The sequence below is a fragment of the Selaginella moellendorffii genome, unplaced genomic scaffold (assembly GCF_000143415.4).
Source record: "Selaginella moellendorffii unplaced genomic scaffold, v1.0 SELMOscaffold_37, whole genome shotgun sequence".
Classification (NCBI taxonomy): Eukaryota; Viridiplantae; Streptophyta; class Lycopodiopsida; order Selaginellales; family Selaginellaceae; genus Selaginella; species Selaginella moellendorffii.
The window spans coordinates 761,164-778,325 of NW_003314298.1; the positions used below are offsets into that span (position 1 = coordinate 761,164).

General features: G+C 49.2%; 5 protein-coding genes across 10 annotated transcripts; 2 read left to right on the forward strand and 3 right to left on the reverse strand.

Annotated features, from left to right (window-relative positions):
• Window positions 1-1,001: 1,001 nt before the first annotated feature.
• LOC112349252 (pentatricopeptide repeat-containing protein At5g16420, mitochondrial-like) lies at window positions 1,002-2,564 on the reverse strand. The gene has a single exon (XM_024683318.1). It carries the CDS (start codon window positions 2,562-2,564, stop codon window positions 1,002-1,004), a length of 1,563 nt encoding a protein of 520 aa, XP_024539086.1.
• Window positions 2,565-2,657: 93 nt separating this feature from the next.
• On the reverse strand, window positions 2,658-5,842 carry LOC112349302 (ATP-dependent RNA helicase-like protein DB10). Its single transcript, XM_024683532.1, has 9 exons — window positions 5,802-5,842; window positions 5,660-5,746; window positions 5,280-5,595; window positions 5,043-5,219; window positions 4,902-4,970; window positions 4,221-4,490; window positions 3,818-4,168; window positions 3,485-3,762; window positions 2,658-3,411 (listed from the first exon to the last, which is right to left on the reverse strand). The coding sequence occupies exons 3-9, from the start codon at window positions 5,592-5,594 to the stop codon at window positions 2,841-2,843; spliced, it is 2,031 nt and encodes a 676-aa protein (XP_024539300.1). The 5' UTR covers window position 5,595; window positions 5,660-5,746; window positions 5,802-5,842; the 3' UTR covers window positions 2,658-2,840.
• An 88-nt stretch (window positions 5,843-5,930) lies between these two features.
• LOC9653692 lies at window positions 5,931-7,655 on the forward strand. 2 transcript variants are annotated; one of them, XM_024683534.1, is made up of 5 exons: window positions 5,931-6,014; window positions 6,063-6,900; window positions 6,968-7,060; window positions 7,119-7,206; window positions 7,260-7,655. In XM_024683534.1, the coding sequence occupies exons 1-5, from the start codon at window positions 5,957-5,959 to the stop codon at window positions 7,563-7,565; spliced, it is 1,383 nt and encodes a 460-aa protein (XP_024539302.1). In that variant the 5' UTR covers window positions 5,931-5,956; the 3' UTR covers window positions 7,566-7,655. The 2 variants fall into 2 exon arrangements, with proteins under 2 accessions (XP_024539302.1, XP_002978385.1); XM_002978339.2 differs by having other exon boundaries at window positions 6,069-6,900.
• A 1,375-nt stretch (window positions 7,656-9,030) lies between these two features.
• Window positions 9,031-11,635, forward strand: LOC9653477 (protein MID1-COMPLEMENTING ACTIVITY 1). Of its 2 annotated transcripts, XM_024683538.1 has the most exons (9): window positions 9,031-9,799; window positions 9,904-10,304; window positions 10,363-10,439; window positions 10,493-10,564; window positions 10,635-10,741; window positions 10,796-10,892; window positions 11,015-11,117; window positions 11,233-11,458; window positions 11,524-11,635. In XM_024683538.1, exons 1-7 carry the CDS (start codon window positions 9,404-9,406, stop codon window positions 11,077-11,079), a joined length of 1,215 nt encoding a protein of 404 aa, XP_024539306.1. In that variant the 5' UTR covers window positions 9,031-9,403; the 3' UTR covers window positions 11,080-11,117; window positions 11,233-11,458; window positions 11,524-11,635. The 2 variants fall into 2 exon arrangements, with proteins under 2 accessions (XP_024539306.1, XP_024539305.1); XM_024683537.1 differs by having other exon boundaries at window positions 11,015-11,458; window positions 11,524-11,613.
• LOC9653478 (protein LATERAL ORGAN BOUNDARIES) lies at window positions 11,600-14,759 on the reverse strand. 4 transcript variants are annotated; one of them, XM_024683543.1, is made up of 3 exons: window positions 13,824-14,574; window positions 11,875-13,410; window positions 11,600-11,826 (listed from the first exon to the last, which is right to left on the reverse strand). In XM_024683543.1, the coding sequence occupies exons 1-2, from the start codon at window positions 14,533-14,535 to the stop codon at window positions 13,397-13,399; spliced, it is 726 nt and encodes a 241-aa protein (XP_024539311.1). In that variant the 5' UTR covers window positions 14,536-14,574; the 3' UTR covers window positions 11,600-11,826; window positions 11,875-13,396. The 4 variants fall into 4 exon arrangements, with proteins under 4 accessions (XP_024539311.1, XP_024539312.1, XP_024539313.1 ...); XM_024683544.1 differs by lacking the exon at window positions 11,600-11,826 and having other exon boundaries at window positions 11,841-12,747; window positions 12,832-13,410; XM_024683545.1 differs by lacking the exon at window positions 11,600-11,826 and having other exon boundaries at window positions 11,841-12,475; window positions 12,539-13,410.
• Window positions 14,760-17,162: the final 2,403 nt, after the last annotated feature.

Genomic DNA, 17,162 nt, shown 5'->3' on the forward strand with positions numbered 1-17,162 from the left:
TTTTTAATAATTGTAGAAAACTTAAGAAAATATAAGGTATATTCCAAGGATTTTCGTTAATCTGCTTAATTTTAAACCAAACCAAACGAATATTTCCTTCTGTGCCAGAGCATTCGATCATGCCTAGTCCTTGGAAAACCTTGGCTTGGGCTCCTCCAAAAAGTAGAGCGCGTGATTGATTGAGTTATTTTATTTCCAGAGCAGGAGAATGCATGAGAGTCGCGTGGAAGGATCTCATACCTCATGTTTTGGGTGTAGATTTTCATGACAGGATGCAATCCTTTCACAGGACAAGGATTGGTTTGCCATGGTCTGGAATCCTGCCTAAGATTCTTCCATCACTTTGTTTGAAAAGCGAACCATGTTATAAGGTGTCTGGAAAGGGGGGGTCTGTGTACTAGTGATGGCACCAATACATGTAAATGATTCAGGAAAAACAGGATTGTGGACCAAGGTTGTGACTTTGTTTCATTGTCATAACTATACTAGCTATGATTCCCTTGTGGTTACAATCTTTGTGATTGAGGTGTGGATATCTCCGGTATTGGGCTTCAAAACAAAGACATTGGAGAGCTAATGACATTGTGAATATATTTGCTAGAAATATTTAGTCAAGTTTGATAATATTTACTGAATCAGCAAATTATCTCTGTGTTTAATTTTACTTTTTTCCTAGTTGAAAAATCACAGTAAGCTTTCTGAATCCAAGCTTCACTTTTGACCAGGAGATCTCTACGAGAGAACACCTCTTGCCACAGATCCTGACTTCCCTCTTCAGAATTCCTTAGCCAAATCCAAAAGAAATTATTTGGTCAGCAGAATGGAAGTGTAAGATTTTCGTGTTGATCATCTAAGGAAAATCGATGGAACTCTCTCTCTCTCTCGATAGAAAAGACTAGCCCCTCCTCCCTGCCTGCCTATCTATACTGCTAATTCTTTGAAATGAAAATACCAGAATGAATAGAACGTACTTTTAGCGTCGCTTGACATCATCATCCCGATCACGCCTTGTTGCTCTCGCTCTCGCTCTCGTTCTCGTCGAAGCTCTCGTCGGCCGCCTTCTCTTCTTCCTTCTCCACTTCTTCTTTCTCCACTGCCTTGCTCACCCCCTTTCCGGAGCACATCGCCAGATTGGTACAAGTCTCCGCGTCGGGGCTCACTCCGGCCTCCACCATGATATCAAACACCTTCCTTGCATCCTCCACCCTCTGTGCCTCGCAAAGCTTCGCCACCAGCACCTTAAACTCCAAGTTATACTTGATTTGGTGCTTCCTCATGAGCTCCGCCACCTCCACCGCTCGGTCCAGCTCCCCAGCCTCGCACAGCAAGCTCACGATCTTCAAGTCGGTCGGCTCCGTCGCCCGGATCAGCTGCTCGAAGATTCTCATCGCGTCGTCGTACCGCTTGTTCTCCACTAGCTTGTGGACGAAAGTCTTGAGCGGGGCACAGCGAGTCTTCACGTCCAGCACCGAGAACATCTTGTCCGCGACTTTGAGAGCGTCGTCCAGGCGGTCCCTGGAGTGGAGAGCGTGAATGAGCACCTGGAACGTCCCTTCGTGATGCACAACTCCCTTGTCCAAGCTCTCCATGAGCTCCGCCACCGCTTCGTCCATCTTGTCCGCCCGGCACAGCCCGTTAATCAGCTGGTTGTATCCTCCGGCGTCGAGCAGCCACCCTCGAGCGGTGTGCTCGCGCTGGAGCTCCAGCATCCCGTCCACTCCATCTCGGTCCCAGCGCATGAGGAGCAGCCGGTTGAGAGCCGAGCCGTGTGGAGTGAATCCACGCTCGGTCATCTCGGCCAGGACCTCGTCAGCTTTCTCGTTGTTCTTGGAGTTGATGTAGCCGATGTAAGTCGCCGAGTAGGCCATCCTCTGGACCTCAGGGAGGTCACTGAGCTCGTTGGCAATGAACGCTCGAGCTTCCTCCAGCTTCTCGCCGTTCCGAAGAACCGTGACGAACCGATGGACGGCCTTGCTCTCGGCGCAAAACTCCGGGCGGGTTGTGGCCCAGCGGAAGAGCGGCAGAGCAAACTCGGCGGAGGATCCAGCCATGGCGCGCTCCAGCGCCGCCACCGAGAAGGGCCCCTCGTACTCGGCCAGCTTCTTCTTGAGCACCTCCACGTCGCCACTGGATTTGGATATGATGCTCTTGAGCGTCTTGAGCGTCTTGAGCATCGGCGGGGAATCACCACTCTTCTTTGCTGGGGCAGCAGCGTCATCGCTCTTCACGGGCTCACTAGCCTTCTTCTTTTTCTCCCCCTCGATCTTCTTCTTCTCTTCATTCTTGCTTGGGCTCTTCGCCTCCTCGCTTTTGGGCGACTCCTCCTCGACCTTCTCGGCCTTCTTCCGCGGCGCCCTCTTCTTCTTGGGCTTGGCCTCCTCGATCGAAGCAGCAGCAGCAGCAGCGGCGGCAGATCCCTCTTCCTCGCTCACGCCCGCCGCCGCTTCCTCCACCGCTGCAGCATTCTGGGCTGCCGCTGCGTACCTAGCGCTCGCGCCGTAGCTCGAGATTCTCCGGATCACACCGCTGCTGAATGCGCACAATCCGCGCCTGGGAGCCAACATTGATCTTCCTCCTCCTCGTCGCGAAGAACCCTAAACCCTAAACCCCCGGATAGCGGCGCAAAGGCAAAAAGGAAACAAGATATTTTCTAGAGATCCCAACCGAATATTCGAATTTCAAATCAAAACTTTTAGCGCGCTCTTATTCTTCTCTCGTTTTCTCGTAACTCTCTTTGGTTCTCAAAAGAAATCAGCCGCTGCGTTTGCGTCCCTGCTGCTAGCTAGAAACCACCAACGAGCGAACAAAATCGATCGAATCGTGGGAGAGATGGATCTCGCCTACCAGCCGGAGCCACCATCGTTGGCGACTCCATAGCCTTCCGGGAATCGCCCGTGAGCTCCACCAGGAGGAGACCGGCTTCGTCCGCGGCTCCGACGAGCATTGGGACTCCGGCTCCGGCTCCTGCTGTAGCTCCGCTTCCCGGAAGAGATCCTCTCTCCATAGCCCCTCCTGTAAACGTCCCCGTTCTCGAAGCCGACAGCGCCGTTGCTGGCAACAGGAAACCTTGCAAGTGGCGCAGTAGCAGCAGCCGCGCCACCACCCCAAGAGCTTGCTCGTCTGTTACCATAGAAGCTGTTGGCCGGGGCTCCTCCGCCTCCTCGGCCACCGCCGGACTCCCAGCGGTTGTGGCGAGGCTTTCCAAAACCGCCTCGAAGTGCCATCTCTCTCAGCTCCGGTGGGACTTTCTGGTTCGCACCCTCGAGGACTTTGATCAAGTCCCTAGCGTACTTCCCGTCTTGCTCGGCAAAAAAAGTGTGAGCCAGGCCAGTGGCACCAGCTCGGCCGGTCCGACCAATGCGGTGGACGTAGTCCTCCACACCGGTGGGAAAGTCGTAGTTAATGACAACTCTGCAATACAAAGAACTCAAAAGTCAGCAGAGGGAAAGAAAGAAAAAGACAAGTGTCGTTTTGTTTCGCTTACCTGATATCTTTGATATCTAGCCCTCTTGCTGCGACATCGGTAGCGACAAGAACAGGCGATTTTCCAGCTTTGAACTGCGAAAGGACCCAGTCTCGTTCGCCTTGTGATTTGTCACCATGAATGGCCACAGCACCAAAATCTCTGCGCAGTGAGCGAGCTAGTTGATCACACATTCGCTTTGTTGAGCAGAATATGATAATCTTGGACCCAGGCTCTTGAGTCCGAAGAATCAGCTCCAGCTTTCGCGCTTTGTCTTGAGGCGAGACAACTTCTACGCACTGCACCGATTGTTAGCGCAAATACCAAAACAAAACAAAAGACAAAAATGGAGACCTGAGTGATAGCCTTGTTTGCAGCTAGATCGTCTGTATTTCCAATGTTCACCTGGATGGGATTCATAAGCAAGTCGCCAGCAATCTTTCTCACTTCTTTCGGCCACGTCGCTGTGTACATAAGCGTTTGTCTCTGAACAGGCACCTCATTCACGATTTTGCGAATCTGGGGTTCGAATCCCATGTCGAGCATGCGATCCGCTTCATCCAGGACCAGGTAGGAGACCTGCCTCAAACTGATCCTCCTCATTTCCAAAAAGTCGTTCAGCCTTCCTGGAGTAGCGATAACAATGTCGCATCCCCGTTCAATATCGCGTAGCTGGGGGCCTTTGGAAGCACCACCATAAACACACTGCAAACATAAAAGAAAGATCATAAACAAAACACATAACAACAATTCTTACCGTGCTCGTAATCCTGGAGGACCTCCCGAACTTGACAGCCTCCTCGTGTATTTGAGTAGCTAATTCTCGCGTTGGGGCCAGAACGAGTACTGTTGGGCCCGATCGTGGGTTGTTCCTTCGTCGCTCTAAGTGGATAAATGCTGGCAGCAAGTACCCCAGCGTTTTTCCAGACCCCGTCTTTGCAATAGCTACAATGTCACGGTCATTCAGAGCTATAGGCCAGGATTGGGCTTGTATAGGTGTAGGTGCCGTAAACCCGGCAAGTTGAACCTGTTAAAAAAACGAACAGTATAAGTACGTTTCCAAAAGCTTCTCAAACTTGCACTACTCCCAAGCAGAAAAACTAAAGAACAAGAAAAGTAAGGCAACATCTTAACTGATGCCGCATATTGTCACAGAATCCAGTACTTAAGTTTGCACCGGCGTGAGAGGAATGCAGTGTCAGCCTGGTTGGTCCCTTCTTCCGAAGGGTCATCCTCCAACCCCGGCAAAAGAACATTGGTACACATGAAGAGCAGCACAGCGTACGACATATGCTCCATTCTGGAGCAAATATCGCATCTGCGAAGGATAAGGGACATAGTAAGTTTTAGCCCTCTAAAAAGCAAAGTATGTATACACTAGATCCAGAAAAGAAGACAGCATGCATGCAAGGACCAAAACCAGCAGGACAAAACGTACCTCTCTTAAGACTTCATCCGGAAGACCTGCCGATTCGAAAGTTATGAACGGTGCTGGAACGTTGGTTCCCTGAAACAGAAAGGCCAAGGCGATGTTATGAGCTTGCAACACCAAAATATCAAGTATTAATGAAAGACATACCACGATGGTTATCTCGTGCTGTCTCCTGTAAGAATCGACGTCAAACGGTGATGCCGTCGTTTGAGTCCGAGGGCGCTTGTAGGCATCCCGATCATTGTAGTCAAAATTGTCAGCATTCCGCTTGTAGCCACCCAGCGCACCCGGCACCAAGGCAGCGTTTGAGCCTCCATTTACAACCTGACATGAAGAGAAAACAATGAAAAATCCGAGAGAAAGTTATCTACGAGCAAGTGCTACCTGTGACTGTCCTCCAAACATCGAAACCGCTGCTAGTTTTGGCTGCTCGGCAACCTTACTCCCGTACAGAGAACCATTGCTTCCATTGACGTGACCATTCGCCATCGAGCTCTCTTGAAAAGCCGAACCATTCACGGAAAATCCTGGAGCACCGCTGGAAGAGACTGGCTTCACATACGTCGTCTCGTTGGACTGCGTGTTCCAGTAGTAGAGATATCCAGTCTCTTCGTCCACCAGGGCCTTCCATGGAGGAGGGAGAGTTGGGTCTTCTGGGGCATAGTGAACACCAGGCGTCGATGCCACCGGAGCCACCATTCTGGAATCCAGGATCGCTCTTAGACCCTAGAATCGCTGCATGCAAGGGGGAAAGAACAAAATACCTCGCTGGAGCCCCAAGATCCGGTAAGAAATACCCCAATCGCGCGCCTCACCAGCAATCGATCGAGCAGAGCTACACCGCCAGCATGCTGTTGCAATGCAGCGCAATCAAGCTATCGAACAAGAGGAGACGAGATACGATACCCTGATCGTCGCCTGGGCGCGAGAGAGAGGAAAGAAACGAAGAGCCCTAACCCTAATTTTGCACTTGTGGTCGGTGGAGAAATAGACGCGTCGTGGGTTCGAGCCCCACCAGAGATTCCAGCGAATATTTAGGGTTTTAGGGCGGGAGGAGCGCGATGGCGCTCAAGCCGATCGGCAGCTGGTGCGCGCTTGGAAGCCGGCATTGCGGTCGAGGTATTGGAATTCCAGCCGATGCGATGGTTTCGATTCACTGATTTCTAGTTCTAGGAAAATGGAGGTCTCTCGGCACGGCGAGAGCGAGCTCTAGCGGCAAGCCCTCTCAGATACCCTCCCTGGTGCGTTACATCCCCAAGCTAGCTAGAAAATACGACGGGGAAATCCTCGAGAACGTTCACTTTCCCCGGACGATTTCTAGCGGTGAAGACGATGGTGAAGAAGAGGAATTTGGGAGTGGATTCTTTGACAGTGATTCACAGGCTGGGAAGAAGAAGAGGAAGGGTGCCCGGTTCTATTTTGATGACACGGAGAAGCAGCGTAGCGAGCTCGGGTTAGCATCCTTTAGAAGGAATGCTATAGACCTGGAAGAGTTTGAAGAAGGGAGTGAAAGAAACGATGCGGTGTCTAGCAACGAGATGATTTCTACAGAAGAATCTAGCAGCGAGGAAGAGACTTCCGGGCAACAAGAAAGACTTTCAAGCTTGCATCGAATTACTAAGGAGCAGCCACCAAGAACAAAGGAGGTGAAAACTTCGATAAGAAAAGAGGTTCTTTCAAGCTTGCAACTAGTTCCAGCATCACGGCTCGTTTCAAGGCCAAGACCGGGACCTTCCACTGCGGTTTTGGATTCTAAAGCCGCTACGAGTGACGACGACATTCCTTCACAGTGTCCAGCAATGCGTTTACTTCCAGCATCGCAGCTCAATTTAAATCCCAGAAGCATGGAAGATGATGAACCGGAGGAGTTTGACGATGAAGAAGAGGAGGATGCGTTGTTCGCCCTTGAAGTCCAGAAGCGAAAGACAGAGTTGCCAAGCTTTCCAGACAGCGGTGGAGAGAGAACGGCTGCGAAGAACTATGCCGTTTTTCTGCTGAGTAAATGGTATGCTCTCTCTTCTCCTTGTTTTTTCATTTCTCTTTCCATCGTAGCATCATTTTTTCGCATTCAGGCAAAGAACCGCTGCGGAGCTCCGGAAGAAACTGAGTGAGAAGAACTACTCTGTCCAAGTAACGGAGAGCACAATCGCTGCACTGCGAGAAGAGTAAGCTGGTTTTATCTCGGTGTCCATTTCGTTGCTCATGGACTCTTCTTTTAAGCAGAGGATTGCAGAGCGACACTTCTTTCGCAGAAGTTTTTGCACAGTCGAGGTGGAACACGAGAGGCTGGGGTCCAAAACGGATAAAACACGTAAGTATTTGTCATGTTTTCTTCTCAAGCTTTCCCTTGTCTGTCGCGGTCAGGAGCTCGTCCGCAAGGGTGTTGACACCGCCAACATCGATCGCGCGCTGCAAAAAGTGTTCAAAGCGGACGGGGATGGAAACATTGTACAGGACGACGATGACATGCAGTGGGGAATGTCAAAACAAGCCCAGGAGCACATCTTTGCTCTCTCTGCTCGGAAGTGGAGTAGCGGAGGCAATATCTCGGTGCAAGCTCGGAGTCGGAGGCTAGCAGGGTGGCTCCAGCGAAGAGGATTCAGCTGGAAAGTAATCAATGGGATCATCCACATATTGGAAGGAAATGGATCCTTTCAAAAAAGTTTGTAGTGATATTCAGAAGATTGTATGTATATGACTTAGATTTTTATTTTTCCATCACATAAAAAACATTAATTCAACATATGTATTTTCCAATAATTATACATTTGTTTACACAACAAATATTGAAACTGACTTCATTTATATTAAATTATACAATTTTAAGTTTTTGCATTTCTCAAGAGAAACGATTTTACTAATTGTGGTTCAGTAATTTTTAATTTGAATGTATTGCACTAATTTAACCTTTAGCATATTGTCATTTTTGCAAATTTAGTTATAAGAAAATGACCAAAAATCTTGAATAAAAAGGTTTTAATGACACAGACAAAGAAGTATATTACATATGTTAATATAGTAATATTTAAAAACTGTAAATAAATATATCTATTGTATTATATATATATATATAAAATATAATTTGAAAAAGCTAAAACTATTATTATAATGATAATTTTCGAAATTAGAGAAATTAAAGGTGTAATATTTGTTGTAAGAAGTGAGGTAAACTTTTATTATACGATAAGGTGGTCTATAACATTTTCTAACTTTATTTATTTTTAAATATGCAAATAATATATGAAATCTAAATTTTTAATCAAATGAATGTAGCAGTATGTTATTTAAATTTTTAATTATCACCAAAAATAGAAAATTATGCTTTTTAAATATTTATGAGTTTTGTTATAATTGGTTTACTAAAGATGAATAATTAACACCATTATAACACAAAGGTTTTATAAATGTTTTTATATTTTATAATTCGGCATAAAAAATGTAACTTATAATTAAATGTATGACCATTTTTATGAATAATATAATTATATTGTGTGTTTAAAAGGAACATTGTAAATAAAATAATATTAAAAGAGGTAATAACATAAGTTTGTTTAAATGCAACTTACAAGTAATGCATTGATATTTTTGTTATATTAATGCAACTTATAAGTAATACACATAAAGGTAAAGGTTTCTAATTTTTATTAAAAATAATATATATATATATATATATGGAAATTTATAACATTAAAATTTCATATTATAATTCAGATTTGTTCATGCATAAAGAAAATTTAAGCAACTATAAAGTATTTCATTATATTTTTATTCTTAAAAAATAAAAAATAATATTTAGTTGAAACTTTATCTTTATCTTCTTTTTATTTAAATAAAAATGTAACACCATTATCACCATATTGTATTGAATTGGTGTATATTTGTAAGTATATTTTAATCGTTCCAGCATCTGCTTGTTTAATTGCAGCCAGACACGTAAAAAGCTGATCAATCACGAGGAAGTGGCCGGATGGCAGCCGTCCGATTGTCTGGCGTCTCGTACTGGACGGTCCCGCGTCCCCAGCCGTTCGATCACAAGTTTGGCAGCTGTAACTTTTTTTCCACTACGTGGTGCTACCCAACGGTGGAGATTTACCGCGTTGATAATTTCCAATTTCTTATGTTGTGTCGGGAAGAATAAAAACCTTATTATTTTCTCGTGCGCTCCTCCGTCTCTCTCTTCTCTCTCTCTTTCTCTTGTGCGTGCGTGCGTGCTTTGGCGATGGCGGACGATAGCGACGATTCGAGCAGCGATGCGGCGCTGGGAGCTCACTAACGCCGGTATGCTCGCATTTCACGAATTCCTGGTAGAAAAATCCGGCCGGCTGGAGCTCCGGCTGGAAATTTCGCTGTGGCGCGCCTAGGGTTGTCTAGATCGTCGAGAGCTCGCACGATTGAGCTCCGAGGCAGGCGCTGGATGGAATCCCAGCGATTCTACAGGCGCTGGGGTGGAATCGGTGGAATGTAGCTAGCGGACAGGGCATAGAGCAGGGAAATTCTTGGCGGACGAGATGGTTTTCCCGGTGGGGGACGTGGCGACCGTTGCCCAGATTGCTGGCCTTGATTCTCTCAAGCTCATAGCGGCTGTTGCGGCCGCGGCCAAGAACGCGCGCATGCACAAGAAGAACTGCCGGAATTTCGCGCAGCACTTGAAGCTCATTGGGAATTTGCTGGAGAAGCTGAGGCTATCGGAGCTCAAGGAGCATCCAGAGACTAGCGAGCCTCTCGAGCGTCTAGAGGAGGCTCTCAGGAAGGCTTACATCCTCGTCAACAGCTGCAAGAACAAGAGCTACCTCTACCTTTTGGCGATGGGATGGAACATCGTTAACCAGTTCAAGCTCCGGCAGGCCGAGATCGACCGACTTCTCCAAATTATTCCTCTCATCAGTCTCGTAGATAACAATCGGGTACGCTGGCAGCGTGATCTTTCTTTCTTTTTCTTATTTTTTTTGTTTTGCTCTTTGGTTTGTTCGCTCGTCCATCTTTCTCACTATTTTGGTTTGTTTTACAGGCCAAGCGAGAGCTCCGTGAGATACAACGAGACCAGAAAGAGTACACTCTGGACGAAGACGAGCTCCGGCTCCAGGAAACAGTTCTAAAACCTGACTTAAGCGTCAACGAGTCGAGGGAGCTGCGGAGGAACCTCTCTCGGAACTACCCGGGGCTTGCTCTCGAGGAAGCTCTCCGGAAAGAAAACAAAAAGCTCAAGAAAGAGCTCCAGAAGATGCAGTCCCTCATGGAGGAAGACCAGTGCGACGTGATCCGCCGTCTTATTGACATCACCGAGACTGACGTGAAGGGTACCTACGAGAAGGATCCCGATTATATGAAAGAAGCCAAGAAGTACGAGCAATCCAATTACGAGCAGTCCAACTCCGACGCATACACCTATCAGGAGAGCCACAAATCCAAGTAAGCTGGCTTCCATCAGATGATTCCAGCTTTGTGATTCTAATCTTCGTGTGAACAGTGAAACGGCTTCTAAATCCTGGCAACTACAAGATTGGCATCATGATCTTTATGGATGCTGTGGGAGCCCCCTGCTGTGTAAGCCAACTAAATTATGTGTGTTAACGTAAAGTGGCTTGCGTGTGCTACAGGCGTGGGGACATTCTTGTGCCCTTGCTGCACATTTGCTACAGTCGCGGCGACTGCCACTAATGGAATAATGCGTGAGTAAGCTTTTCATCAAACCATGCTGATTCTCACTTACGTTTTTATTTCTTCTATGTGGGGCCTCAGCCAAGCATGCTGCTTGCACAAACTGTTTGATTTACACGATGGTGCTTAGCTGCTGCTTCTACACCTGTTGCTTCCGGCGTAAACTACGCAAGCTCTACAACATCGAGGTACAGATCCACTTATTTGATTGTTTTATTTTCTCCTGATCGCGTGGATGACAGGGCGGGTCCTGTGACGATTGTTGGGCGCATTTCTTGTGCTTCTGCTGCGCGCTCGTTCAAGAGGCACGGGAAATCAAAGCTCGTGAACGGGATGGAGGTAATTGCAACACTCTTCTCCTGTTTTATTACGTGATTGCGAATTAGGTGAATGCGTGCTTGCATGTGATACTCTTTGGTGATCCATTCTCACTTACACTTTTGGTGCCTGCGCATTTGCAGAGGGCAGTAGCAGCCAGAAGAGGATGATGCCGCCATCGGAGCAATGCATGGAGCGCGATCATTGACCCCCCTTGTGCAATACCACCAACACTTAAACAAGGAGGTACTTTTGGATAGTGAAATGCTGGCTGGCTTTCGTGAGAGTGAGTGACAGAAGTATGTTTTGGGACTGATTTCTCGAGTATGTTTCGTTTTCCCTACTTATACTTCCACGGCAGGGACAAGCCGAGAGAAAGTTTTTGTTTGTCGGAGAAGTTTGGAGGGAGGGAGAAAAAGAGAGGGGGAGAGAGATTTGGTGTTTGGTTGGGTTTGGTTTGTGACAGGTCAGGATTGTAAGAACAAGGCGTCAAAGCGAAGATAAAGATGGATCGTCCATCCATCAAAAGATATAACTTGCAACACTCGGTACCCATGGATGGAGCCAGCAAGCAAGCACACACAGAGGTACTTAAAAACTTGCCTTGATGGATATTTACTCGCTCGTCGTCTCGCCATGTCTTTACTTCCAGCCAAGCAAGCAGCAGTGCCGCCTTGATTGGTGCACACGACGTTTGCATCCCTTTGTCATCCACGTTTTTATTTATATGCGGCTTTGAAAATCGCGGCTAAGCTCTCTCTCTCTCTCTCTCTCTCTCTCTTACTTTCAAGGGGGGGATCTTTTCCAAGCGCGAAAGTGATTTGCGTTTGCATGGCAACGATGCAAACGCGAAAAAGGAACTCGCTGTCTACGTATGTGTATCCAATTCAATCACATTTACGCGATGGGAGCCCTACGTCATCGTCGTCATGTCCAAACGCTCCCTTTCCAGCCTCTGCCAAACAAAAATTAAATAAAGAGGGAGAGAAAAACGTCTCTAAACCTCTTCTTTGTAGCAGCTTTGGTAGAATGAATATAAGCGTTCGCTCGTTTGCCTCTCTCTTGCCTCTCTAATCTAATCTCCATCGATCATCTCCCTCCCTCTCCCAAACCCCAAAACCCAAAAGAAGAAAGAAGAAAGAAGAGAAAAAGAGAGCGAAGAAAAAAATGTAGGAATCGCCTCGCCCGCCAGTGTCGTAAGAAGAAAAAAAGAAAAGTAGCTCCAGACATCCCCAGTCCATCCAGAGAGAGAGAGAGAGAGAGCCCTTCCTTCCACTTCCCACCACCACCTCAGTTCTCCTCGTTCCACTCAAAGCGCTTCGCCACCCACTGTTTCACCAATCTCCAAGCTGTCTGTGATGGACTGCTAAAGGCGCTTGCCTCTTCTTCCTCCTCCCTGTTTTTCTATCCATTTCTTCGCTTTCTCATCCTCTGGGGCCTGGCCTGGCCTGGCCTGGGCTTGGCTGGGCTGGACTGGACTGCTTCCGTGGTAGAGGCCTCTGATCTCCTCCAAGCACAAGAAAGCCTGCGCACTGCTTCTCTCTGCCTATGTGTGTGTTGTTGCACGTGGTACACTGCCGCTGAGCCCGTGCACGGTGCGTTTGCTGCTGCTTAGTAGTAAGTGAAACGAGAGAGAGAGAGAGAGAGAGAGAGAGGAAGAGGCCCACCTTTTCTCTCTCGCCTTCTCTTGGACTTTGTGTGTCCCTCCTCCTGCTCTTTCTTGTAAGAAAGTACCAAAGTGAAGTGATGATGAAGTGATGATCCTTCCATCACCTCTCCTGTGTATATACTTTTTTGCCTTTCTTCTATCCCCCTCTGTGACCGCTTCGCCTCTGCCGAGAGGCGGCTTTTATAAACCGATGCCGAATGGGGGAAGCTGTGAATGAAGAAACGGCGACAGATTGCGAGAATTAGCCCCCCTTCTCTCCCGAGGACGCAAGAAAATGAAGACGAGGCGTACCTACGGTGTGGTGGTCTCTTTCACGTTCAATCTCGCCATGTCCGTAGACCCAAAGTGGAAGTGTATGTAGTGAGTGTGAATTGTTTGTATGCTTGGATCAAAAAAGCTGCCCGCTCGCTGCTGCGCTTGCCTGTGAGTCACTGCGCTTGCTGCTGCTGCTGCTGCTGCTGCTGCTACACTGAGCTCTCACTTGTGGAGTATCGGAGCGATGGGCAATAGAGATCTCCGTTGGTAGCTTCTGGCTTGCTGCTGCGAGCTGAGACGAGAGCCCAAGAGAGCAGCTCTCCCTTTCCATCTCTGTTGTCAAACTGATCCTCATCAACTTCCGACGCCGTGCGCTTCAACTTTATCCTGTGTATAAAGTTTGCCTTCTTCCACACCGCTCTCTCGTACAAAATGCCCCTTCCGGCCAAAACGATGCACCGACTGGATAAACACCCGACCCCGACCTCTGTGAGAAGGCAAGGCCCTGGATCCCGAAGAGAATGGCTTGCCTCCAACCTGACTCAAAACAAAAGCCGGGACCCCCCTCCCCAGTTCCTGAGCAGCAGCATGTATCTCTCTCCTAGTGATAAAAGCCTGCAACACAAACAGCATTCAAGAAGTCATTTTTTCCTCGATCAAGTACCAAGTTTTTCTGGTGCACTAGAAAACTAGACATTTAGGACAATCATGTTGGGGAGACAGTACCCATGGATACTGCAGGATGCTGCTGCGGCGGAGGAGGAAATATAAGCCACTCCTCAAGGAAAAGCAAAGCCGCACAGCACCAAAACAAAAAAACGTCGCCCACAAAACAAGCAAAACTGATCATCTGGAAGACTGGAACACCAACACCGAAACACAACGACCAAGCCAACCAAACCGATTCCCCAAACAACAAATTTCACAAGAAAAAAAAGAAAGAAAAAAAAAGAAAAAAAAGGAAAAACGAAGAAACCAAAAAAATGCAGCATACCAAAATCAAGATCATGAATGCCCGACGACAATACCTCCGCCGCTGCTGCCACCGCCGCTGGCTCCGCTCTCGCTCCCCGACCCGCGCGTTGACGACGCCGCAAACGGCCCCAGCGGGCTCAATCCCAGCACCGCCAGCCCCGCCTCATACGATCCCCCACCGATTCTCGCGATGTCCATCACTTGCTCCCGCGTCAGGTGCTGCTCCCTCGCGATCTCCAGCAGCTGGTCCCTCGTGAACATCTGCTGCTCGTGCTGCTGCTGCTGCCCAATTCCCAGATGGGCCGCCCCGGCCTGCGGTGGATGAGCTTGCGGCGATTGCTGGTGTTGTTGCTGGTGCGGATGTGGGTGTTGTGGATGTGGATGTTGCTGCGCCGCCGCCGCCACGGCCACCATCGGCACTGATGCGCTTGTGTACCTCGCGAGATCCTGCTGGGCGATGGCCAGCTCGTGCTGCAAGCGCGCTACTTGGCGCTGGAGCATGGAGATTGCGCCGACGCAGCCGTAGACGGGATCCTTGACGCGGGCGTCGGCCTCGTAGGCGAGCGAGTTGACCGCGTCCTCGCGCTGGTGCGGGGGGAGCTCGTTGAGCAGCTTGGTGATGTTGCTGGCTCCAAAGATCTTGTGCACGTTTGCGAACTTGTGGGGCTGGTCCGGCGGGAAGTACGGCGCGAAGACGCACTCGGGCGTACACTTTCGCCGCAGGAACTTGCAGGCGGCACACGGGGAGCTCGAGGACGATGCCATGGCGGTGGTGGATGGCGACGAAGATGAAGCGCTGCTCGATCTTCTCCTGTTGCTGCTACCACCGCGGCCAGCCACCTTGGATCGGAATTTAAGACTCTTGCCGAGCGCCCTCCAATCCTCGTGTGGCACCTGATCACATCGCGGATCTCCTGGACCTCCTAGTCTTCGTCTTGGTGACCATGGAGCCGATGATCTCGAAGGATAAAAAAATGATATATCCGGGCTGTGTGGGAGCTGCTCGAGGCGACGAAGGAAACACCAGTGGTTGACGATCGATTCTCTTGTCTTGTGGCGTCGATGGCTGCTGGCTGGCGTTGCTCACCGCGGCGACGGATCTGATTGACGAGGAGGAGAAAAAAAAACTGGTGGAAGTGGCACTGTGGTGGCTCGGGAACAACGAAAGCGGTCCCTCTCGTCTGGATTGGGATTGGAGATCCGTCCTGCCGATGGCCGAAGCTTCACAAACCTAAAATATTCCAAGTCTGCGTTGAATGCCACCAGCAGCCAGCACGCAACCACATGTGAGCCGGCCACAAAGAAGAAATACTTTTTTCTCCTCTTTTTCTTCCTCCTCGCCTCCTCCTCTTCCGTGATCTTCTTGCAAGAACGATCCGCAACAAGGCGCTCCTCACGAGAGATTTCGCCGACAAAGCAAGCAGCAGCACCTGTGAAGGCCGCCCGGTAACCACCGCGCCGGCGCGGCACAGCGCCTTCTTGGACGATAATCCGGCCGACAGCGCCGAAATTCTCCGCGCGGCAATGCAGCCTGGCCAAGATCCGCGACCACGGCCACGGCCGACGCCTGCCCGGGCGAATTCTCGAGCAAATGCCGCTGGGATTCGCCTCACAGCGCCCGAATTCTCTCCGGCCGCGCCGAAATCCCGCCGCGGCTCCACGAATCGCGAGCATACTGCTGCCGGAGCTGCCGCATATCGATCGATCCGGATGGAGGATCCGGAAAATATCCCTAATCACGCAAGAGCTCGGCAGCGCAAAGATGAGACGATCGATCACGCAAAGAGAAGGAGAGAGCGCCCCAAGACGCGCAACGCAGCACAAAGAGGGCAAAATGGGAAAAGAGAGAGAGAAGAGAGATGAGAGCGGAGAGAGGGAGAGAGGGGAAAACCTAGGTTGGTGGTGGGTGGGAAAAAAAAGGGCTTTCCTTCCAGGAGGGTTTATCACCTCTTTAAGAGGGTTTAAGCCGACAGCCAGTGACCGCCCGACGCGTGTCCCGGACCCCACGTGGAAGTTACGTTACGCAAGCGGTCACGCCGACGTCAGCGGTTCCTGCCAGCGTGGCAGCGCCACCCCGACAGCTGGCGCACCGCCGGTGGCACCACGTGGAAGATCTCTGCTCATGGTCAGCATCGCTTAAAGAAGCTTCTTTGCACCACAAAAAAGAGGCGGCCTTGTTCTTGTGCTATGTGACCGTGACGTGGCCGCGAAAGTCCATGCTGCGTCAGTGAGGCCATATGTCAGTTTTCCGGCCGCGGGGCGGTGACGGGCGCCCGTCACGGCGGATATTCCATATTCCAGTGGCATCCCGGGGTCTCCATCGATCGATCCATGGGCGGAACTAGATTTCCATTTGGCCGCTAGCAGCAGTAACACTCACCGCTACGTGACGAGCCCGCGAATAACAGAACGAATATGCGGGGTTTACGCTGGAACCCAGGTTTAGCGGCGGGTTTGAATGGTCAACTTTGTCTTCGAGAGACATTGAATCGAGCAGCATTCGCTCCATCTATTGCCAAGCCCCCCGTACGATTAGGGCTTAAAGGTGATATGTCAATCAAGGAATTACGGCGGATCTCTTGATCTTTGGATGGCTGGCATGTCATTCTTGTGTTCTTCAACGATTCCCATTGGCGGGCGATATGAAAAACGAGTGAAACAAATGAAGGGATGGACACCAGCGAGTGAGAGAGAGTGAGAGAGATCATACGTCCAAAGTTTAAAGAAGCGCCAGCAAGGCAGGACCCTAAAATCGAGCTGACGTGGCAGGTCGCGAGTCGCTTGCGGCATTTGTGTGTGCCTTGTCGGCGGCTGTGGCGGCTTTGTTTCCACAGTTTTTCTTTTTTTTTTTAATTTTTATTAATTATCTTTTGAGCTTTAGCTTTCTTGAATCTTTTTCTATAAATCAAAAAAAAAATATGGAAAGAAAAACCAGCAAATATTTAAGACATAGAAGACTTTGGGAGCGTTGTCTCTGTCCAATTCATACAACTTGTACTTTAACCTATCGATCGATTGCGCAGATAGACACCGAGATCCCCGACTTCCAAGGCTATGGTTTCCGCAGACAAATAATTCCCGGCTTTTGCGTCCAGCTCCAGATTGTAACTGGGAGCTGGAGGCTCTGGCGCTTGAATTGATTGAGTGAATTGGATGTAAGTAATGTCGCCAGCGACTTGCTCGCTTCTGAGAGTTCTTCTTCCTCGACCAAAAAAGGAGATTTGGAGATGGGATATGTTCCATTTTATAGCAGGAATCTTTTCTTCTGTTAGATAAGCAAACAAACGAGGAGATCGTTTTCGGTTTTCCAGCCATGGAGGTACGGGAAGAACATTCTCTAACTGGAGAACCGTGCGAAAGCGATGGGATATTCCTCCCTTCCCGTGTCGATT